Source organism: Drosophila santomea, chromosome 2L (genome assembly GCF_016746245.2).
Source record: "Drosophila santomea strain STO CAGO 1482 chromosome 2L, Prin_Dsan_1.1, whole genome shotgun sequence".
Lineage (NCBI taxonomy): Eukaryota > Metazoa > Arthropoda > Insecta > Diptera > Drosophilidae > Drosophila > Drosophila santomea.
In genome coordinates this window covers 22,687,968-22,713,435 of record NC_053016.2, presented here as the reverse complement: position 1 = coordinate 22,713,435, position 25,468 = coordinate 22,687,968, and the positions used below count along the sequence as shown (strand labels likewise).

General features: G+C 38.8%; 1 protein-coding gene across 2 annotated transcripts in view; it reads right to left on the bottom strand.

Annotated features, from left to right (window-relative positions):
• LOC120455879 (transcription-associated protein 1) overlaps window positions 1-25,468 on the bottom strand; it is a 140,415-nt gene that overhangs the window by 77,925 nt on the left and 37,022 nt on the right. The window contains exons 5-7 of one of the 2 annotated variants that reach the window (XM_039642376.1): window positions 18,197-18,287; window positions 12,930-13,068; window positions 10,367-10,509 (exon numbers count right to left, since the gene is read on the bottom strand). In XM_039642376.1, coding sequence (XP_039498310.1) covers window positions 10,490-10,509; window positions 12,930-13,068; window positions 18,197-18,287 — 250 coding nt within the window. In that variant the 3' untranslated portion in view covers window positions 10,367-10,489. Of the gene's footprint in view, window positions 1-10,366; window positions 10,510-12,929; window positions 13,069-18,196; window positions 18,288-25,468 lie in introns of those variants that run through there. The other variant, XM_039642366.1, reaches the window with a different exon arrangement.

Genomic DNA, 25,468 nt, shown 5'->3' with positions numbered 1-25,468 from the left:
GCGGCAAAAAGTTTTTAGGCAAATCGATAGAAATTTACAAGACTAATACAGAAATGAAAAAATATGAAAACATTTTTCAAAAGTGTGGGCGTGGCAGCTTTGGGTGGTTTGTGGGAGTTTACGTTTACGTTTCCGACCACATAAAGTATATATAATACACTTTTTTGGTGATTTAATGAACAAACAAAATATATTTTCCTTTTATAATCTTTATTTGATAAGTTTTCTCCAGAGGTCAGTTATGAACTAATTTACAAATGTATTCTTTCGGCCCAGCAAACCTTTTACAGAGGATTAACATAAGCCTTTTAAGTTCTAGTTAGCTTTATATGTCAAGCTTATCGGATAGTTAAGCTCGTTACCGTTAAGCGGTTCGTATCTTGGGAGAATGTTATTTATGAGTCTTTTGAAGAGCAAAGCTATCCAAAAGATCGGCTTTAACTTTTTTATATGAAGAGTGAATATGTCACTCCCCCACCTTTAAGATATTAGCTTGTCCTCAAGCGATTATTTCTGGATATAAATGTAGTACTGGATTTTCAGTTTCAGCTATTTGTTTTTATACCCGTTAGTCGTAGAGTAAAAGGGTTTACTAGATTCGTTGAAAAGTATGTAACAGGCAGAAGGAATTGAGATTAAGCATACAAGACATAGAAGCAGCGAAAGTTTGTCGATTCATGTTGCCACGCCCACTCTAACGCCCACAAACCGCCCAAAACTTCCACGCCCACACTTTTGAAAAATGTTTTAAATTTTTTTCATTTTTGTATTGTATTCTAAATTTCTATCGATTTGCAAAAAAACTTTTTGCCACGCCCAACCTAACGCCCACAAATTGCCAAAAACTATCAGTGTTTAAGACTCTCCTTCGCACTTCCACCAGCTGAGTAACGGGTATCAGATAGTCGGGGAACTCGACTATAGCGTTCTCTCTCGTTGATTCTGTTTCTTTTTCGATATTTTTGTTAGTGGTTTTACTTGGTTTTAGGTAAGAGATAATAATTTTGGTTGGCGCAGTTTTACATTTCATATAAAAGTAAAATATGTAAATGAAAACTAAAACAGATGTCTAAACATGTGTTTAGACATGATATGGTAAGTAGACAAACTATAAATATGTTCTATCTATGGGCTGCAATCAACATGTCACGGGACAGCATAAGTGGCAACTACAGATAAGTACGATTGCAGAAGTGTCAAGAGATAGATTTAAGTATAAATCTTAGCTGCATTGACCAACGCAGTCTGCAACGTCTTACAAGCGCTGCATTTTATAATTAGATGATAAGAACCTATTCAAGAATGAATAAAAGGCGATGCCCTCGCAGTAGCGATTCAGTTAGATTCAAACACCCGAATTGAACTCATTAAGTGTACGCATTAGTTTATAGTGTGAACATTTTGGTCCTTCGAGAAATTCTGTTGTTTTCCCCCACCAGTGGTAAGAAACACAGAAGAAGAAACCAGCGCTTCAAAGTAAAAAGAGCAAGGTTATTCGAGAAATTCCCCACCAGTGGTAAGAAACACAGAATAAAAGACCACGCCTTAAAGTACTAGGACGATAAGGTGAAACATTGTGTTCTTGCTTTTCCGTGGCTGATCAATCAGCTGTGAGTCCAGGCACAGCTGGGTCAACTGGGCGACCAATCAAAAAATCCTCCAACGGATCACGCCAAAGAATACAAGCAGAAAGCACAAAAAAGTCACAGTGATTGTTTTCCCAAGATGTTATCGGAAAGATCTGTGAAATTGATGCAAGACCAAATAAAATACTGAAAGCCATTAAGGAAATGGCATCTATACCAGCAATAGAAGCATTGGTAGACCAATTTACTACTAACAACAATGCACTGGTAAAATTGGGAGTTGGCGATCATCAATATTTTAATTATTTATTAAATTTAATTATTTATTAATTTATTAAAACTATTGATGCTGTCAAGGCCTACAAGGAGTTGCAATTAAATGTAGAAACACTTGAAGAGATAAATATACCAAGTGGATCAAAATGATCTGATACCACATCAGCTCGGAGCTCCAGTCCAGTTGATAATCTGGTTCAACTGGTGGACAGAAGAGCGGACAGGGTGAGGCAACAGATGAGCCTATTCTAGGAAACCCTAGATAGTTCAAGTGAGATTGAACTAGTCAAGCAGCTGGCAATGATGAAGTCATTGGTCCAACGTGATGGACACACTGAAACTGCTTGAAAACAAGTATGACAGAACTGCCTTTGATCAAGATGAGGCAGACATTCTGAAATCTGAAGTTGCCACAGTTCAAAAGATCCAACTACGACGTGCCAGAACTCCCAAAAGTGGACCTTCCAACGTTCAATTTAAATGCGAGGGAAAGGCCAACATTTTACGAGCTGTTCTCTGAGGTAATAGACAGCAGGAAAGATCTCACCAAAACAAGGAAGCTGTGATATTTAGGAGCCTGTGTAAAAGGAGAAGCTCAAATGGTGGTTAGCCATTTGATAACGGGATCAGCGGCTAGCTATGCAGCAGCGTGGGAGCTTATCTGCAAACGCTATGAGAATAGCAGAAAAATATTCTCCCAACACTTCAACAAATTAATGGAACTGGAGTGCTTGCTGCCCCATGATGAGAAAAATGTAGGGTAGTTTTCGGATACTGCGACCGAGAGCATATTCATCATAAAGCAAAAAGGAAAAATAGGAAACTCTACTGAAGTAATTTTAGCTGAAATTCTGCTGCGGAAATTTTCGCCCGAAGCCTTGCAGCTGTATGAACAGCATGTAAAAAAGGCTAGAGCTATACAGTCCTTACAAGATGTACTGGAGTTTATTGAGCAACAATACAACTCAGTAAATGCCATTACCAAAAATACCGCTCAGCTTGCTACAAGAAAAGTGCAAGTTAGATCGTGTGCCTTTTGTTCTAAGGATGGCCACGATATGATAAAGTTTCTCAAATTCAGTGCACAATCAATCGAAAAAAGAAAAAAATTCGTTCAAAAGAACAGCATGTGCTTTAGATGCTTTGGAAAGCATAATGCTATCGATTGCAGAAAGGAAATTACATGCAATCGAAGGCCAAGACACACTATTGGCTACAGCTGTTGTTTTAGTGAAAAACAAATCTGGAGGTTACAACGAGTTGAGGGCGCTTTTTGACGGTGGTTCCCAGAAGACGCTGATTTCAGAGGAAGTAGCACAAATATTAAGGATTCCCAGAGTAAGGAGTACTAGAGAGGTCGAAGGTATCTCCCAGACTACTCAATTATCAAAAAATAGTGTCCAACTGACGATCAAACCGAAAATTCCAAGCAGCTTCAAAACATCAACGGAAGCATTGGTTTTACCAACACTCCATAGAGCCCTTCCCAGCAAAAAGTTTGATATTGATATCAACAAAGAGTGGAAGGGCTACAGGCTAGCAGATCCACGATTCTACGAGACAAGCAGAATTGACTTGGTGATAGGTGTGCATCTATTTCCCCTGATTATGATGGAGAAAATAAAAACCGTGAATGGGACAAACAATCAGATTTGGATGGAGTGTGTCCAGAAATATAACTCGAGCAGCAAAGCAAAAAATTATAAGTGCCACTACAACAAAAAATCTAAAGGACCTGGAACGCTTTTGGGAATTGGAAGATGAAGCCGATGAGACGATTACAGACAATGCAGAATGCGAAAGAAAATTCCAAGAAACAACTGTCATCAACGAGGAAGGCAGATTTGTGGTTTCAATTCCATTTCACAAATGGCAAGGCTTATGCAAATGGAAAAGAAGTTTCAAAGAAACCAAAAGAACTGGGATGCATACAACGAATTCATGAAAGAATACCTTAAGATGGGACATATGGAATTTGTAAAGACAACGGGTCAAGGTAAATACTATTTACCCCATCAAGCAATCATCAGGCCTGAAAGCTTGACTACGAAGCTACGAGTAGTTTTTGACGCATCCACAAAGACGATAAATGGACTAAGCCGAAATTACGTTATTATAGCTGGTCCTAAGATTCAAAAGGATGTATTCGATATTCTAATTAAATGGCGCAAGTGGCAATATGTTATGGTAGCTCACATTGAAAAAATGTATCGCCAAATAAAGGTTGCTGAGAAAGACCAAGAATACTAATATATCCTATGGAGAGATGATCCAAAATTGCCGATCAGTGCGTTTAAGTTAACAACCGTAACTTATGGCACCTCGGCAGCACCTTTCTTAGAATTCCGATGTCTACGAGAGTTGGCAGATCGCTTTTGCAAGAGGATAGCGTCTTAGCAGAAACAATAAGAGACGACTTTTATATGGATGACCTCATAACTGGTAGAGACACAGTCAACGAGTGCTATGAACTTCAAAGTAAATTGAGACAAGTGATGAGAAGGCCGGCATGCATCTGCGAAAATGGGTTGCAAATGACAAACGTATTTTAGCCGGTATTCAGGACGACGGTGCTACGGAGAAAATCTGCATTGAGGAGAATGAATCGATCAAAACCTTAGGACTTCAATGGGATCCGAAGAAGGATACATTTACGTTTTCGGCAGAAAACCCAATGCTAACACGCATAACAAAGCGGTTAGTGTTATCACAGTTGTCCAGAATTTTCGACCCACTAGGATGGTTGGCACCGGTAACGATTCAAGGCAAATGTTTCATTCAGGAACTGTGGAAGTTACCGATGACTTGGGACGTTGAATTGGAAACCAACTTAGCAAACTGGTGGATGGAATATGCTAAAGGTCTATCAGATTTAGAAGAAATTAGCATGGATGCTCCAAAGGTATTATGGAGCTACATGGATTCTGAGTTGCATCAGAGAAAGCATATGCAGCGGCTGTGTATACAAAAGTAGGCGACAGAGTTACTTTCCTAGCAGCAAAAAGCAAAGAAAATCCTATAAAAAAACAGGAAAACAATTCCAAAGTTGGAATTATGTGCTTCGCTTTTATTAGCAAAGTGTTCGTTCAGATGATCGCTTTATTATAGATGATCACATCAATAAACAAGGCAATGCTTATTTATGAGGTCTTTTAGGTTGCAGGAGCATTTTTTAAGCCAAATGGCATGGCATACTCATAGTGACCATGTTTGGTCGAAAACGCCGTTTTTGGTATAGACTTAGGGTCCATTTCGATTTGGTGAAAGCCTTTTGCTAAGTCAATTGTAGTAAAATACTGACAATTTCCTAATTTGCCTAGTATTTCGTCCATATTAGGAATCGGAAATTTATCTTTTATTGTTATTTCATTTAGATTTCGATAGTCCACGACCAACCTGAATTTCGGTTTGCCAAAGGCATCCATCTTTTTGGGGACAATCCATAATGGATTGCAGTAAGGGGAGTAGCTTTCGCTTATAATACCTTGTTTTAGCATTTCCTCAATTTGCTTATTTGCTTCTGCTTCGTAGGCAAGGGATACGAGTATGGTCTTTTGTAAACTGGGTTTTCGTGAGCGGTTTTTATATCATGACGTATTATACTTGTAAGTGTAAGGTTTTCATTTTTCCAATATTGAATGTCACTGGACTCTATTAATAAATTTGTAAGTCTGTATTTTTCCTCACTATTTAAATGTTCCCGTCTGTATGTGTGTTCTGAGTCTATGTTGTTGTTCATGGCATAGTTTATTTCTGATGTAAAGTTGTTTTCTTGTAAGACTGCATTAACGTTTTTTAGAGAGTTCCCATCACATGGATCTAGTTCTTTGTGAATGAATGTTCTTTCGTTAATTATTGTTTCCCTCCGAGAGTAGTCTATTAAACCGTTATTCTCCATTAATATTTTTCTTCCTAGTAAAATGTCATAATAAGGAGAAAATGAATGAATATAGAATTTTTGTGTTTCTTGAAAAAGACCGTTGTCTGGAAGGTTTACATATTGATTTAATTTAAAATAGCCTGTCATACTTCGGACAGTTATTTGCATATCTTTAACTTGAAGGTTGATAAAGTTTGAGCTCATCGTGTTTATTGAGGAGCCAGTATCAACTATGCATCTATATCTGTGGTTATTAAACATGATCTCTATGTATTGGTAGGATCCCAGGCTGGTGGTATTGGAATTTGTCTAAAAGGGGTTTGGTTGTTTACGTTAGTGTTTCGGGTCTGTGTGGAATAAAGGGGCGACTAAATCGTTGGTTGGGGAGAGTGTTTTTGATTTGATTAATGTTAGTATGTTTATAGGTGTTAGGTGAATTTGAGTTGTCTTGGTTGTTTATCGAATGTTTTTGAAATTGGGTCTTCGTTTAGACCTTCTTGTTGGGCGGTTTGTTTTAACTTTTGAACGGTTGAAATGTCATACCTCGCTAAGGTCATGAACAACCTATCGGGGAGTGAGCGTTGAATTGTATTTTTTATAGTGGTTGCCATTGCTTGTGTATAAACCGCTATATTTATTCGGTCATTCTCTAATGCTAACTTATTCATAATTACAGTTGACTTATCTTCTAATGGTTCACAGAATAGACGTAAGTTACCCCTAAAAGGTGTGCGATAAAATCTTCCTATTAGTCTTTCAGGGGCGTCTAAGTCTTGAATTCCGTGATTAGGGCGTCTCTTAAAGTTGTCCAATCGTTGTGCATTCCAAATTGGGTAACCTTTTTCGCATCTCCGACAATTTAAAGTTCGATGGCTCCAAATATGACCGCCTTTTGTCGAGCGTTGGTCGAAGGGTATAAGTTCAACAGGTATTCGATACGTCTGATGAACGAGCTGATGGGTCTCTAGAGAATTGCGGTACTTGGCGCATTTGCCGAAGTAATTGAGACAGATTTTCCGCTGTTAACGCCATTTTAGTTTTATTTATAAGTTAGTTTCTGTTCTTGTTCGCAGACTGCTACAGTATGTCGAGACTTATGACTTAAGTAAACTGCACTGTTTTAACTGTTTGTTGTTTTATACAATTGTAGCGGTCGAACACGCCAATTCGCGTGTACAATCAGGAAAGGTTACTTGGTCGTACAAGTTTCCTCTTTTCACTAGATTGTCAAAGGATAACGAGTTTACTAGGGCTTTTTTTCAGAATCCTACCGACTGCGCCAATAAACTTTTTTGGTGATTGATTTAATTTAAAAAAATATATATATTTTCCTTTTTTAATCTTTATTTGATAAGTTTTCTCCAGAGGTCAGTTATGAACTAATTTAAAAATGTATTTTTTCGGCCCAGCAAACCTTTTACAGAGGATTAACATAAGCTTAAGTTCTACTTTGCTTTATATGTCAAGCTTATCGGATCGATAGGCTCGTTACCGTTAAATGGTTCGTATCTTGGGAGAATGTTATTTATGAGTCGTTGAAGAGTGAAGCTTTCCAAAAGATCGTCTTAAGCTTTTTTATATGAAGAGTGAATATGTCACTATATATTCTTGATCAGAATCAATAGCCGGGTCGACCTGGCCATGTCCGTCCGATTGTCTGTCCGTCCGTATGAACGCCGAGATCTCAGGAACTATAAAAGCTAGAAAGTTGAGAATAAGCATTCACGTTGCCACGCCCACTCTAACGTACAAAAATGTGAAAAAATATAGCAAGATTTTTCAAAAGTGTGTGCGTGGGAGTTTTGGGCGGTTTGTGGGCGTTAGGGTGAGAGTGGCAAAAAGTTTTTTTGCAGATCGATAGAAATTTACAATACAAATAAAAAAATGAAAAATTATCCAAACCTTTTTTAAAAGTTTGGGCGTGGCAGTTTTGGACGGCTTGTGGGCGTTAGAGGGGGCGTGGCAACACGCTCTGGAGTCTTTATGCTCAATCTCAACTTTCTAGCTTTTGTAGTTCCTGAGATCTCGAAGTTCATACAGGCGGACGGACATGACCAGATCGAATTAAACAATATTGAAAAGAAATAAATAAATGGGATACAAACTAAGATACATACATAGACAAGCCGGACAATGGTGACCCACCAATTCACAATACCAATATTCTCATTCATACCAGCAATGGACCGCTCATTGTCAAAATAGGTATAATCATACCTTCAAAGATTTTTTTCCCGACACGAACGAATGAGCAATGAGCTAACGCGATCGATTGTTGAATCTTAACAATAACAAATACAAACTAATCGAAGACAATTGTGCAGAATTTAAAGAACTGATCTTGACAGTTCATGAAAGACTTCTACACCCAGGCAAAAAGAAAACTACTAAACTGTTCGTGGAGATTTAAAATTTCATTGTAATTTTAATTCCACATACCTGGAAAAATAGCCGATAAACACCAGGACGTATTTCCCGTTAGGAAGTGTGCCTAATAAAAAACGGAAATATGTTAATTTCAGTTTCCCGCCAACCAAATTTGTAGATGAAAATTCGCTTAGTCGGGACAGGGCATCCGAAATATTTTCTTTACCCGCTTTGTATACGACTTTGAATTTGAATGCTTATAGACGTAAGAGCAATCGGAGGTTTTGGAGTTGGCTAAAAATGGTTTCGAACGGCTTATGGTCGGTGACCAATTCGAATTCTAGTCCGGCTAAATAAAAATAGAATTTTTCGACTGCCCAAACTAACGCCAGACTTTCTTTCTCAGTCTGTAAGTATCGTTTTTCTACATCTGATAGGCTGCGACTTGCAAACGGAACAATCTTTGGTTCACCGGCCGTGTGAAATTGTAAAAGTACTGCTCCTAGGGCCACTGGGCTTGCATCTGCTATAAGGCGCATTTTATTATTTGTGTCAAAATATAATAGGTTCGGAATTTTCGCCAAATGCTGCTTCAGATCTTCAAATGCTTCCGTTTCTGACTCGCCCCAGTTGAATGTGCTCTCCTTTTAAAGCAATCGTCTTAGGGGGTCTGTACGGTTGGCCAAGTCGGGAACAAATTTTCCAACATATGTTACCAGTTCTAAAAAGCTATCTTCTTTGTTTTTGGGATGTCGTTGTCACTTTCTCCGGGTTCACCTCGATGCCTTTTTCCGATAGTATATGTCCCAAGAATTTAACTTGTTGTGTTTTCCAAACACATTTCTCCTCATTCAGAATTACGTTATTTACCTTTAAAACATCTTTGACTTTCTGAACGGCATCGTCGTTGTATCTTTTATTAGTTCCAAAAATAATGATATCGTCAATATAGTTCATTACATTTTGCATGGTGATAACAGCTCCTCAAGTCTTCTTTGGAAAATTTCAGGGGCAGAATTAACTCCAAACATTAATCACTTATACCAGAATAAACTCCGGGAGGTGATGAACGTGGTTATGTTTCGGCTGGATTCATCTAGCTAGAACTGATGGTATGCGCTTTTGAGATCCAGTCGGGTGAAATACTTTGCGCCTCTCAATTTTGACATAAACGTTTCAAAAACCGGCAGTAGGTAATTTTCTCTGCCTTGTTGGCCAGCCTCATGTCGATGCATATCCTTATGTCGCCGTTTTCTTTGAATGCTAGGGCCATAGGCTATATCCAGGGTGAGTGTCCTATTACTGGTTCAATAATATCGAGGCCAACAGCCTCTTTCAGTTTGGCAATTACCTTATTCTCAAGTGCGATTGAGTGAGGAATTGTTTGCTGGATCGGTTTGATGCTTGTATCAATTGATAATTTCACTGGCGTTCCGTTCCACTTTGGAAAAGGATTCAAAGTTTCACTTTTCTTGACCTCGAGTCCTAGACGTAAGACATTTAGTTGAAGTGCCGTATCTTTTCCCAGTAGTGATAGCGTTTCGATTTTCATTACAATAAATTAAGCAAACACCTCTGGGTTCGAGTCAATTGATATAGGGGCTTCGTGCAGCAATAGGCATAGCCTCTGAACTTGTTTGTTCGATTTGGTCGAACGTTGAATATAGCTGCCTTCTTTGACTGAAGATGGGCCCAGTCTTTTGGACTTATAAGGTTGAATCTGGAACCAGAGTCAATTATTAGGGAGAGTTCGCTCCCGCCAACGCAACATCTAGTAAACTAATCATCCTCGTCACCTTGGATCTTAAAACAGTTTCCTCTAGGGTTTCGGTCACGTTCTTCCTCTATCCAACGCACCTTGCTGTGTTGACGTTAGGTGCTCCATAATGTTCCTGAGGTTTCTCGCGTTTTAATATGTTCTGCATTTAATTGCCAAATGACCAAATCGTGAGCTCTTGGTGCACTTTTGATTTTTGGCTTGAAATGAAAATGAAATGGAATTTACGACCACATCTGCCGCATTCACCTGACCTATTTATGTTTATGTGACTTGTTGAGATTTTTTTTATTCCCACAGTTTCTAAGTTTTATAGTGCTTTAGATTCTGGCATTTCTTGCATAATTTCAGACTATTAATTTCCTCATCGACTTGACAGGCACCTACCATTTGGGTCAAAGTGAATTCTTTTTCCAAAAATTTATTTTTTAGATTTACTCCAGAAATAAATTATTTTGTCCTTAAGACAAATTTCCTCGACTTCTGATTTGGTTACCCCAAAATCACTTTGCAAACGTCTTTCCTTCTAAAGAACAGAAGATCCAAAACAGATGCCTCTCAAAACTGGAGTTTGGCCTTGGAGAGAAATATGCACTTAATTTCTCAACGGGAAACGAATGAGACTGCAAAGAAGAAGAACACCCGTTTTAGAATTCTCTTTTTTCTTCATTACATACGTATATGTATGTATGCATGCACGCACTTTTTTTTTTTTTTGCTACATACACATGTAAGTTAACAACTAAGAGCACAGACATTCATGTCAACAATACACTAACACTAGTTACTTCATATAAACAATGCTGACGCGCCCCAACTGAGTTCAGCGCTCCGTGCGACGAACGGTCAGCAACAGCAAGCGGACACCCCTTATCCGGGGTACCGAGCTATGTTGCATAAATGCTGAGTCGGCTTGCCGACTGTATTAACCCGCTTGCGTAATTTTCATATATCTTAGTTTTAAAAATCCTTTATTCATTACTTAATAGGCTGCACAATGTGTGTATGTTCGTCCCGTACGGTGGTTGATTTCCTGCTGCTCATCAGCGTGATCGGTCCGTGAGAGAGAACCGTTGCCTCTCTCGTTGCTTGGCTGACCACTCTCTCGCACCGGTTCCCACAGTGTACTCCTTTCCCTTGGATTGAAACTTGCTGCCCTTCCTCGGACCCTTGTCCAGAGAAACTGCAAGAGATCCGAACACCTTAAGATCGTTAAAACTGCAGCAAATTTTCATCTACTTCGAACAAATATAGGTTGCCAATCTTATTAATTTCACGATGCATTCTCCGTCTGCAGCACTTTGGCATTTTGTATATCGAAAATCAATATGCATCTGTTCTGCACAGCACTCTTCACTGACATAAAATCATCGGTACGAACAGTATATTTTTGAGCGTGAGCCTGTTTAAATCTCGACATCCCCTTTTTTTTTAGCTTGCAGGAATACAGCACCGGCCAGTCCGATCTGTTCAGTACGCTTCCCCATATTTATGAAGAGCTCTTTTTCTCAAAAGATATGTCTCGTTGCGCTAAGAAGGCAACTGATCTCAAGTTTCCATAGCCACCACGAAATGTTCAAACTGTCCTGCAGGCTTGATAGCAACACTATGAATCCTCGTTGAGCTCTATTCCAACTCCAGACAGACCAAAGAGTATTTCCACAAACTTATATATGTAGGTCGACATGCTTTGACCCTGCTCCATTCGATTGCTAAGCAGTTTCGTGTACAACTGTACCTTTCGTACATATCCGCTTGGTTGATGAAATTTTTTAATTTTTACCCAAGCATGCAGTGCTGTGGCTCGTTTCTTTATGTAAGCCAACTGAGTTATAGTTAAGGGAGTGCAGCAACACAGATCGCATCTGTATTTTCTAGGTGTCATAGTTCGTGTCCTCCAACTTGTCTATTTCATAAAGCGCAATCGTCACACACACCAATTTCTCCAATTTCGGGCCCATATCCTTGTTTGATTGGCAGAATTACCGGACAAAAATATTTGAGTCCTTGAGTAGGCTGCGAAATTGTATTAGCGACTGAAGTTAATGAAAGAAGAAATAGTATACATATTTTCTTACACCATATTCATTAGACTGAGATCACTATATATACTCAGGATAGTTGTATACTTATACATGAGTGCATTGTTCATTTTTTGGCAACACATGGTTAATTTTTTACCGTTTGACCTGGCTGGCCTTTACTCCTCCGGCATTCTAGCCTTCTTTTCTGATACTAGGCTCTCTACGGGCGCGAGTGGCGCGGTCGACGCGGGCGTGCGGCTCGACAGTAGGAACAGAAAAGAATCACAATAAGTTCAGTCAGTGATTATCGCGGCGGACATACAAGGACGATCAAAGCAGTGCAGAAGAGAGAAACGCAGGGATCAACGGGACAGGAGGAGATTGCGGAGTCGGTGGTTGGTGCCCTGTGACAGGAGTCATAACAGGTCCTAACAGACGTGCGCTTTCGGGAGTTGCAACGGTGGTTCTTGGAGAAACTTTGGTTCGATCTAACGGACGACACAGCTTGCGGCCCGCCAGCGTAACATCCCAGATCTCATTTAAACCGGCACGCTGTCGAGGACGAAGGAAAACGATGAAGCGTCGCCGCGCAGCAGACGGCGAGGACTGCAGTAGTCCATTATCGAGTGGTTAGCTTATTAATCTGGAACCCTGTCTTCCCTTTGGTCGGGCATCCACACACATAATAAATTTGGTGGGACGAACAAACCAATTATCTGAGCAAGCCGTTAAAATTTAAAAAGTCATCTTTTCCATTTTCTCGACCCTGCTTCTTACAAGATATAATCGATGATACTACATTTATGCGAACTCCTACAGTGGAATATTTCATCAAAGCAAATACAAGATCTAAAATTTTTTTATTCGGCACGGTTGGGATGGGCGTTTTTCGAACCGAATAAGTAAATTTCAGATATTGCACTTTTTTAGTTCAATGTATAATAACTTTTAGTTAATAAAGTTTATATAAATACTATCCAATCTTGTTTTGATTATACAACTTTAAATTTAAAACTTACTTTGACGTAAATCTGTAGCAAATATATGTCGAGCAGCAATTAAAAGTTCTTTTCGGAGATGAGCGGCTTCCTTGGGACAATTTCTCATCAGATTGAGCATTCCGCTTGTTACAGATAAAGAACTAGCTATTACCACTTCCTATAATAAGACAAAAATAGAAAGATATAAATAATTAAATTAAACTACAGTAATAAAAAACGGTGGGGGTCACAGTCTACTTAGATACGAAACACAAAGCATGAATGGAAGTTAGTCGAAGCCTATATACCCTTGTAGTACAAGTGTATTTAAATTATTTTCAATTAAGTTTTCGAATTTTTTCTTCGGCAGGTATATGAGATATTGTCCACAAGTTTTAATAAAACAAAAGAGAACGCTATAGTCGAGTTCCCCGACTATCTGATACCCGTTACTCAGCTAGTGGAAGAGAGGAGAGTCTTAAACACAGTTTTTGGCGGTTTGTAGGCGTTATAGTGGGCGTGGCAGAAAGTTTTTTGGAAAATCGATAGAAATTTACATTTCTATTACATTTACATTACATTTACATAGATAAATTTAAAGCTCAGAGACTAGTTTGCGGGCGGACTTGGATATATAGACTCAAATGTTTATATAATTCGTTCTCTTTATATGACCCCAAATGTCTCCTTTACTGCTCTGATATAAATTACCATGAACGGAAAGTTCACAAATCTTTTTGGCAAATCGGTAGAAATTAGCAAAAAATTAAATACAAAAATTAAAATAAATAAACTAAAAATTAAAAGGGGGAGGGTAGGGTAGACTAGGCGCGACCAAAATTTTGTTTGAAATTGGAAAGAGAAACAACTCGTAAGATGAAAAAACTTCAACATAGTTTTCAAAACTGTGCCGTGGCAGTATTCGGTTGTTTTGCATACAATTTTTTTGCCATATCAATAGAGATCCAGATCGTCACCGTTATTGATCCTGGTCAAGAATATATATACTTCATATGGTTGGATACCCTTTTAACGAATTTAGTATACCCTTTTTCTTTACAAGTTTACAAGTAACGGGTAAATAAAAAAAATACCGTGAGCATCCAGATTTTAAATAAACACTTCGGCTATTTAAAAAAGAAATAAAAGCAAATTGTCTCTTCAATTTGCACACCCACCAAAAGCTAAAATTAAATCTTACTCCCAATAAAGGCTCACGATTTCCACCACTGAAATTGAGCTGTCAGTATCCGATCAAGCTTAATAAATTTATTGAACGCTAGAAGTAATAGGACAATCCTCCGCGAGGAAGTCCGCTTATTATGGTAAAAGATCATAAAAGAATGTACCAAATGTTACGGCGGTACCAGCGCTCGGTGGCGGCAGGAGCTGATGTAGTTTATAGTTTACTCGTCGAGCAAAATACAATTACTAATAGCACGTCTATGAAAGATGTATATACCATTATATTGGAATAGTTGGCCAAGCTATTCTGTCGCTGGGTAACATTGGCAATCGCCCAATCCCCCGCGGATAAGAAAAGGTTACATGTGCAGACCACACAACATCTAGCTGACATGGTTGATGTCGTTCGTTTTGTGCAGCGAAGGAAAAAGCAACCCTTTCCTGGAGCAGCACGGTCTGATAAGGGCGTATCGGCTGTACAACGGCTTCCGAAAGTCTTCACTACACTCTTCCTTACGGTACGCTCTCTCGACTGATACGCATCTCATAACCCTATATAGCGCCAATCAGGTGGTGGACGCTTCACATGGTCAAGATACTGGTCATTCACATGGTCATTTACTCCTGCAACGTCTGCGTCTATAAACAAGTTTGCAAATGTCACAAACAGGGAGTTTTGGCGCACGGACAAGGGGATGGAATTAGACCGGAACGAACACAGCTCGATATTTTTGTCGAACAGTGAGAAACAAAACAAAAACTAATTATTTTTCAGGCTCTTTTCTTAATTATTCTTGTTATGGTGAAAAGGTTGCCAAGATTCCGCGACTCCAATAGGGCGAGCGTAGGGAAATTGGTGTTTGAACATTGGATGCCTCTCCCTCGACCGAAGACCTTTTCAGGACGACAACACTAATATGCCTACATAAAAGAAAAAGTGTCCTTACGACCGTTCACGTACCCAGGAATGAAGACTCATTTTATATGCAAAATGCTACCGGAAGATCTTGTCTTGGTCCAAGTCCGACCTTTGTCCGACTTAACAGCGAATTTCACTTATATTTCTATTTGAAAATGATTGATACACAACAAGGACAATAAAGGAAACCGGGACCAATCTGGAGATGGTTAATAAGGGCAAACGTGCGAGTCCGCACGTCTCGTATGGCGAGACTAAACGAAAGGCTTGCAGTAGATCTTATTCCTGTTAACAAATGGCCAAGCATTAGGTTTTCGTTTTGCACACCTACAAGACAATTATCAGCTCTCGGAAGAGCTGTATGCCTTTCAAGAGGAACAAGATTGGAAAAACCCTTTCGACGACTTTGTTGCCTATGAGGAGAAGCATTACTCTACATACGTCATTTTCAGTAATACCCTCGAAGAATTACGGGCTCAGGGTACGACCAATAGTACCTCTTACGTTGTTCAAACTCCAAACACCACGCAGAGATGCTAGGTGGACTTTCAGTTGGAGCGAATTAAACAAAATTGGATTCCGATACTAGCAAAGCCTGGACTCAGTGTGCGGACTCCGAAAAAAGGTGGGGTGACCAATTTTTAAAATTTCGTAAATCTCGTTGCGACACTTTAGAGGCTCGAAGATCATCTTTCACTCACCACGCCGCGGCGGGCCGGAATCAATTGATGTCATCGTTGGATCGGATTATTTCTTGTCTGTTTACATTGAAGTATGCAATCGGTTTGGTGACGATATTCGTATTGCTCTCAATACAATCTTTGGTTGGGTTATTGCAGGATCGTACCTTACTTGTGAGGATTATTCGCTGATCTTGACAATATGGTTCGGTCGTTTATGGAGATGGACAGTATCCAGTGTAGCCAAGCGCTACAGGCTCAGAGGTCTGCACGAGTCCACTCTTAATTTTCGGTTATTTGAGTACTTACAAGCCTAACTCGCAATTCGGCGTGCCGAAACAGTTTTAACAGAGTGAATGGCTTGCATACGCAGCAGAGCTGCAAACTTAATGATGAGAACGCAGATCAGACGAAATCGTAAGCTTAAACAAATTGCGTAAATATGTACAAATAATATATGTACATACATAATATAGAATAACATATTAATAATAGAGCATTTTCTTATGCTAGAAATTTAATTTCAGAAAAACGTTGTATTATTGCCAACAATTCTGATACTATAAACAAAATGATGTTTCTGCATTCAGTAATTGAAAAATAAAATAAATAAATTATATACATATACATATGTATATAATAATTAATATATGTCTTTCTATTATGTCTTGTATTAAAAAGCAAAACAAAAACGAAAAAACAAACACGCAATAAATTTGACGTTGCCAATGCGGCGCACAGTTAACAGTCTCGGTTATTCCGAGTACTCTGTCGCGAGTACTCATTCGTGCATTTCTTCGCCGTTCAAATATAGTAAATTTTGTATTTACCACATTTGCAAAATCCGTTTTACTCAATGTCTCACTCAGTCAGTCAGAACTTTGAGTGAGAGTACCAAATGCTGCTTTAACTGTATTCATGCAAACCTATTATCCATTCACCACCACAACGCATTACCACAAAGACATATATCCTGTAAAATTTACGGGGGAAATGTGTTTTTATGTGGGAATCTTCTTCTTAGAATGGCGTTGGTTTGATACACAGAATAAGTGTTACCACAACCCGATACGGATAGCAAAACATATGTATATACACAAGTTGCCATATGCGGGTCAAAATGCTCTTATGGTGGACCTAGAGACGCTGTATTTGCGCACTTTCCACCAAAACACACGATTTCTCGCCGGGACTGGGTTAGCATTTTTAAACACCATCGAATTTGCCGGGTCAACGTCAGGATTTATATCAATAGGCATTGAAGGAAGCACCTTAACACTACCGCGTTGTCCGCAGCTACCTTCATCTAAGTGCGAAGACTTGTCCTGTCCCGAAGATCCCCACATGCCGATCCTGCTCACGGTTGTACCTCCTTGACTTATATACTTACATAGAAGAACATCTTGTACAGTTAACCCAGGGATTCACCATGGTCCTCAATCAACCTCACTTAGCTGCAAAGTGCGTCGCGTTACACATTTTATGTAGGAGTTCTCTCCTGCAGGAGTCTTGGTCTGACTACATCTCTCTGCAAACCCTATTTTTAGCATATCTGACAAGAGACATGCTATTCCTGTTTTGATTTTTGGCAAATCAATAGAAATTTACAAGACTAAAACAAAAATGAAAAAATATCAATACATTTTCAAAAGTGTGGCCGTGGCAGCTTTGGTCGGTTTCTGGGCGTTAGAGTGTGCGTGGCAAAAAGTTCTTTGGCTAATCGATAAAAATTTACAAGACCAATACAAAAATAAAAAAATATGAAAACATTTTTCAAAAGTGTGGGCGTGGCAGTTTTGGGCGATTTGTGGGCGTGGCAACATGAATCGACAAACTTGCGCTGCGTCTATGTCTCTGGAGTGTGTATGCTTTATTTAAACTTTGTAGTTCCTGAGATCTCGGCTTTCATACGGACGGACATGGCCAGATTGATCCTGATCAAGAATATATATACTTTATATGGTCGGAAACGCTTCATTCTGCCTGTAACATACTTTTCAACGAATCTAGTATACCCTTTTACTCTACGAGTAACAGGTATAATAATGTTAGATGGCGGACGCTGTACATACCTTCTGCACTAATATACATATGTCGGGTTTCCTAACCGCCAGCAGTTACATATTAAACTTATGTTTTTCTTTATTGCCAACATTGGAAAAACTATTTATTTCTACGGCACCTCAGCTGTGCGATTATCTTTCCTTATCTAAGCTCGTCTCTATGTTGTACCGTCGTCCTAGCACCTTTGGTTAGCAATCTGCTGTTCGATCTGCATTTAAGATGCCCATATCAATAGCTTTTGTAACTTATGTAAATGCGCATTGATGCAACATTTCGTTCGAACAAACAAATAAACCATAGTAGTTCGAAATCGCTACACACAGTCGTCTTTCATTTTTCGAAAAATAGCTAATAAAGAAGCTTAGTAGATCAACAATATAAAAGGGTGCTTTTTTATATTTAAAATTAAAATTCATTTATCATTCTGTTTAACAATATCATAAATAATATTATATTACCTGAAATATTCGAACAATGTACGCCAAAAATGACAGGGTTTTTATTTGTGCACCCATAAATTCTACATAAATTTCTTTCTGTGGAGAATTTCTGAAAAGAAAATTTAGCAAAACCCAATTAAAGTAAAGGCGAAAAAGATTTGTATCTTATTTCTATCATTAATATATATAGCTTAAATATTTTACCTTATGTGCATATGTGCTCATATCATCGCAAGCACTCGGTAATTGGCGCTAGCTTGGAATTTACCGTAAACAAAGAAACTACTTCGTTTACTGTATTATCGATACAGCCAGCTTAAATGGGCATCAATGAAGTCTCGTAAATGAGAAGATTCAATAAATAAAAGCAAAGCATTTAAAAAAAAAAAAAAAAAAAAAAAAAATGATGTCGGATAACTTATCCGACATAACTTTAAAAATCGAGACTTTTAAAACGGTCTATCCTGCTATCCAATGCCAATAGCTAAACGATTAACTGTAGAAATAACAAGAGAGAACGCTATAGTCGAGTTCCCCGTTACTCAGCTGGTGGAAGTGCGAAGGAAAGACTTAAACACTAGCTGTTTTTGGCAGACGGACGGACATGGCCAGATCGACTCGGCTATTGATCCTGATCAAGAACATATATATACTTTATATGGTCTGAAACGCTTCCTTCTGCCTTTTACATACTTTTCAGCGAATACATACTTTACATACTTTAATCATAGAGTAAAAGGATATAATTAATCGAAGAGGAGCACCTGTCCGCAGCGATGACTGGGGGGACACATACAAGGCCACGATCGACACCGGGGCAATAGCAAGCTTTGTAAGACCTGGAGGACAGCCAGCCACATTAAGTATAGCCGAGAACATGGCTTTGATGATAAACCGATTGAGCAGAGATATTACCTCAAGAATCCGAAAATTCAAGGGGAGATTAATGCATAGGTAGACGAACTTCTGGAAGTGTGACTTATAGAGCCGTACATAGGCAAATACCTTTAGAAGAATCAAATCGGCGGTTCACGGCTTTCACGGTTCCAATGGCGAGTTATGCCGTTTGGATTACACTCCGCGTCGGCCACATTTCAACGGGCACTGGATCAGGTGATTGGACCGGAAATGTCTCCACATGCCTTTGGGTACCAAGATGACGAACACAAAAGAGTTTGAAAATGCGAAGACTGCGCAGGCAGCGGGAAAAATGTTGACGCAAATTCCGAAAGAGCCCTGGGCAGTCATGGCGGAAATGTTGCAGAAAAACATTAGCGAAATTGGTGACAACGGCGTGCAGTTTACGAGCAGGGCTTTCAAAATTTTTCTCAACGACATGGGAATAAAGCAGCAGTTTGCGGCACCATACAACCCGCAGGAGAACCTGACGGAGAGGCCAAACCGCACTGTGGGGACAATGATAGCACAGTTCGCCGGACAGAACCAGAGGAATTTGGATAAAAGATGACCCGAATTCCTGGCTAATTCCCGGTTTGTGGGCGTGGCAAAAAGTTTTTTGGCAAATTGAGAAAAATTTACAAGACAATTAAAAAAATAAACAATAGAGAACGCTATAGTTAAGTTCCCCGACGTTTTGACACCCGTTACTCAGCTAGTGGAGGTGCGAAGGAGAAATGTCCACACTGACAGTTTTTGGCGGGTTTGTGGGCGTGACAACATGAATCGGCAAACTTGCGCTGCGTCTGACTCTGGAGTCTGTATGTTTTGTATGTTTGTAGTTCCTGAGATCTCAGCGTTCATACGGACGGACAGGCGGACGGACGGACGGTCAGACGGACAAGGCCAGATCTAGATTCGTTGAAAAGTATGTAACAGGCAGAAGGAAGCGTTTCCGACCATATAAAGTATATATAAAGTATATATATATATACCCTTTTACATTACGAGTAACGGGTATAAATATTTGTAAATGAAATCCATGTGATTTTTAGTAATCCCAATCCTTTAAAAATCATGTCTTCATTAGCTTGTAAGTTATAGAGTTTTGAGTGAAGCTACTTTGGGTCTTGTGAAAAAAATGGATAAAAAGAATTTCGCGTGTTGATACAATATTGCTATTTGAGAGGAAAAAATACCGTTGATGCTAAAAATTGGCTTGATACTGAGTTTTCGGACACTGCCCTAGGAAAACAACCATCAAAGAGGAGGTTGTTATTGACGAAAACATCAAAAAAATCCACAAAATGAATTATCGTAAACTGAAATTAAATAAATACTCTTAAGATATCAACTGAACGTGTACTTTATATGATTCATGAATTTTTAGGTATGGAAAGCTCTGTTCAAAGTGGGTGCCGCCCGAGCTTAATTTTGGCCAAAAACAACGACGAGTTGATGATTCGGAGCAGTGCACTATAGGCTGAATTGTACATCTTTGAAAGAGATTACGGGAAGAATGACCAGATGGGCAAACTTTACGTGATATATAGCTGGTAAAAAAAATATAGAAATATTTGTATGCTTAGGATTATGGAATGCCAATGCTCTTTCCAATTATGTATGTAAATAAAATATTCACTTTTAATAACAAATTACTATGCTCACGAAGGTGCAGGGCTCCTTGTCAAGCAAGGCCTTAACCTAAAAATCTTAAACAATTGATATTAAATTTATTCACGTGAGTATATCAATAACAGCCAAGAAACCAAGAATCATGATAAAAAAGCTTGAATCAAAAGATAACAGTTGACTGAGCTCGTGGCATTCCCTGGAATCCCATAATGACACATGCGAATAACGGAAAACGTTGATGTTACCTAATACAATTTTTCAATATTAGGGACCATATGTGGGAAAAACCGCATAAAATACCACTGTTAGGCCTTGTTAAAAACAGGAGAGGAGGTAGACTACGCTGTAGAGCATTTAACAAATACAATATATTGGGTGTGCTGCACAAATACGAATAGCGCTCCCAAATATTAACACCCAAAACAACTGTACCTCTTGAAATAAATTCGACAAAAATTCAAATTAAAAAGAATCTGCGAAACCTCACTACTCGCAATAAACTCACCACCCTGATGCTTTTGAGCTTAGACAACTGCTATCAAACTTACGTAATGAATCTTCAGCTGTATACTTTAGATATTTAGATCCTAATTCATCCAATTCCTAAGTCATTGCGACTGCGTCTTTTTGCTTTTAATTTTGAAAATGCTTTTGGCGGTGAATCCCTTCTCCTGTAGGGTATCAGTTACCTCTTCGGGCGTTACACCAGGGTTAATGAACTTCATCCCTTGCTGATTTTAAGTTTGTAGGCAATGTAGCGGAAAATGAACTTTGTAACCTTTCTGTAGTTGTCTTCCGTTTTCGTTAGGAGTTTAATTTAACGAATATTCCCTCTTTCGAGGGAAATTATATGAAAGATACCCTTTCTGATAATGCCAATCAGTGTATTTACTAGACCGTTTGTGCTCTACATACGGATGTATATGGGGGATATAATTATACTGGTTAATCGTAGAGTAAAAGGGTTCGTTGGAAAGTATGTAACAGGCTGAAGGAAGCGTTTGTCTGTCCGTCCGTATGAAGGTCGAGATCTCAAGAACTATAAATGATATATATAATAGACGCAGCGCCAGTTTGTCGATTCATATGGGTTTTTTAGTGGAGTCTTTGCTGCTTCGCATATGACTATTATCTCGCGTGAAAGGACTGTGAAGTAGGGGAGAAGAGACCTAATTTGATTTTGCTGGTTTCGCTTGTTACGCTATAGCTTGCTATTCGGTTGGCCACCGAGCTAACTGTGCAAAGAAATGGATGGTTGGGAAGGAAATTTTATTAGAGATTGGAAAAGTTAATTGATAGTTATGGCGGGTGTGCATGTTTTGTTGTATTTTGATTGTAATGTGTTTGTAGCTGTAGTTGTATTTATTGTCTAATGCTAGTGTCGACACAATAAAGCTCAACGGCACAGCTGTGCGATTATCTAAGCTCTGCTCTCTTGCGCGCTCTCTATTTGGTATTTGGTTCGCGCTTGCACCTTTGGCTTAGCGTTCTCCTTTCGCTTTACAATTAAGTAGTTATTTCGACTCATAAAAAATAGCTAATAATAAAACTATTAGGATTTTTGTGTTATTGGATTACATTCTATTTCATTACTCGTAAAGTAAAAGGGAATACTAGATTCGTTAAAAAGTATGTAAAAGATAGAGGGAAGCGTTTCCGACCATATATATATTCTTAATCAGGATCAATGGCCGAGTCGAACTGGCCATGTCCGTCCGTCAGTCCGCCTGTCTGACCGTCCGTATGAATGTCGAGATCTAAGCATCTATAAAAGCTACAATGTTGAGATTAGGCATATACGTTCTAGAGACAGAGGCAGCGCAAGTTCATTGACCGTATAAAACTGTCACGCGCATCCTTTAGAAAAATGTTTTGTTCTTTTTCCAGTTTTTTTTGTGTTGTAAATTTCTATCGATTTGCAAGACATATTTTTGCCACACCCACCCTAACGCCCACAAAACGCCAAAAACTGTTCTTGGCACTTCGGGTATCCGTCCGTATAACTACAAAAGCTAGAAAGTTGAGATTAAACATACAGACTCCAGAGCAAGTATGAGGGGGAGCGTTCAACCAAACTGGTTGTTGTGAATGAGTTAGAACAAACTACTTTAAAGGCTGTAATTTTTTCCATAATTTTTAGAGATATGGGTCTGTATGATTTGACTTCTAGTAATGATTTTTGTGGTTTCAATATAGGAAGGACTAGGCTAACTTTGTAGACTTGAGGAATGTGAGAATTTAGGATAACGTTGAAATGGATCGTCTAAGGAATCTGAGTTTGAGGGCGGATAACAGTTATATGTAAGATGTCATTTTCTATTTATTAGGCTGATTGATTTTCCGGCCCAAACTCGAAATATTACATGAATATTAACTGTACAAATTCATAATTAATCAATCTTAAGTGCTGCACACCAGAAATGAAAATATGAGAGCTGAATGAGCTACAACAAAGACGTTTTTTCCCCGTTACAAAAGTTATAATATTTTTGGAACCAAAGCGTTAATTCATATACTGTAAAAGGCATTTTATCAGTTAATCTTTTTTGTAAGAGTTCTTCACCGTCAATAAAAAAGAGCTCGTGGACGTACCCGTAATTTAGTAAAAAGTAAGTTGCCTTACAAAAGCATTTTTTTGATATTGGGTTGTTAATGGGGATTTAAAGTAAGGACGGCGAACCTATCATTAAAATGTTCCTCATTTTTTATCTTTAGCTAATATTTTTTTTTGTTTAGATAATTGTAATTAAAAATTAATTTTTTTGTAAGTAATCTTATGATAAAAGCGAGACGGTTGCTTACTTTTTACAATTTTAATTGTTATTATTATTGTTAATTTTTGGAAAATAATTTAATATACAAACACTACCACAAAATCAGCTTTTTTTTGCTTAGATTAGAAGAAGTATCCGAAATTAATGTTGGCCAAAAATGTGATCAAATATTCCATAGTGCTAAGGTGTTGCCCTTTGTGTTGGCTTTGCGGGAACCCCAGAAAGGATGGCAAGGGTATATCCCCTCGAGGATTGTGGTATTGTAGTCATTCATTACATATTCAAAGAAAAGGTCAATATAACATGGCCGTTTTATTTTTCAAAATCTTTTTTATTTCAATTACATGTTAATGTGCAAGTTCTTTTATTATAATACTTTCTGGGGAGACTTACGGTAACGTTGATGCTAAGAGCGATTTTTTCATTCGAAATTAAAAATGAAGAAACGATTGCACGATCGGTAACTGGGTGGGATCATGTATTAGGGGGGGATTTTGGTTGTACGGCATTAATGGTGGTAAACACACACACAGAGAACTATAGAACAAATAACTTGAAAACGACCGTTCTTAAATTTCACATTTTCAAAGCGAAACAATGGATACTCATGGAAAACAAAGGTTTATCTTTTCTCATTTATGTATATTGGTTGATCATGTTATGCGACCAATTTTAAAATAATATATAATATAATAATAATAATATAATTGGCTAGGGAATCCGAAGCAAGCATGGAGCGCACCGCCTTCGCGTCCACGTATGCAAGGGCTGTGGAAGAAAAGACATACACTTATGGGCAGCGAAAAAACGAAAATCGTTCGCACGAAGGTCAGGGAAAAAATAGCAGGACAGAGGATGGGCAAGGAAGAAACCCCCATTATTATAAAAAACAAAATGAGTTCCCACAAAATAATGCGGCCCATAACAATAACGATGGTCCTAACCAGTCACCAGAACCCATGGAGTTAGGCTCCACTATGACAAAGCGCAGGCAAGCCGCCGCCTTCGGAAGCGGTCAGTCTGCCAATGCTAAGGGAGATAATATTCGAGGCCAGAAAAGACATGGATCTACACGAGTGACGGATCAAAGACGTCAAAGAGTGCAGAATACCATGCAACACGTCGACGACGAAAGTGGCAGTGAATATGATAGAGCGGCAGCAGCGGCTGTCGCCGAAGTAGATGACGAATCCGACGGTTGTGACCAAGTAAATTTTTTAGGGAACGCTCCCGACTGCCGTTCATTGAACGCCAGTTGCATGGGAGGAAATTAAAAATTTTAATAGACACAGGGGCGGCGAAAAACTACATCAAGCCCGTAAAGGAGCTAAAAAATGTGGTGCCGGTCAATTCCCCTTTCACGGTTAGTTCCATCCACGGTTCTAACAGAGTTAAACAGAAATGTTTAATGAACGTTTTCGGGAAAACAGCGGATTTTTTCCTTTTGGACACCTTAACACTTTTTGATGGCATTATTGGTTTTGATTTTCTAGCTCAAGTTGGAGCAAAACTAGACACAGAGAAAGGCACAATCAACTATGGTTCTGTTGTTGAAGAGCTACAGCATCATAATTGCGACAATGTAAATTTCACTAACGTGAATGACATTACGGTACCAGAATCTGTAAAAAACGAATTTAGAACCATGATCGCAAACAGATCTAAGGCATTTTCAGCCTCTAACGAGGCACTGCCGTTTAATACTTCTGTTGTTGCCACAATTCGCACAAGCGATGATAAGCCGGTATATTCCAAATTATACCCCATGGGTGTATCTGAGTTTGTTATGCGAGAAATCACAGACTTACTGCAGAAACGCATTATTAGAACCTCAAGGTCACCGTACAACAATCCAACATGGGTTGGTGACAAAAAAGGCCATGATGAACTGGGGAACAAAAATAAGCGTTTGGTCATAGACTTTAGGAAACTTAACGAAAAAACCATCGCTGATAAGTACCCAATGCCAAACATCCCCATGATA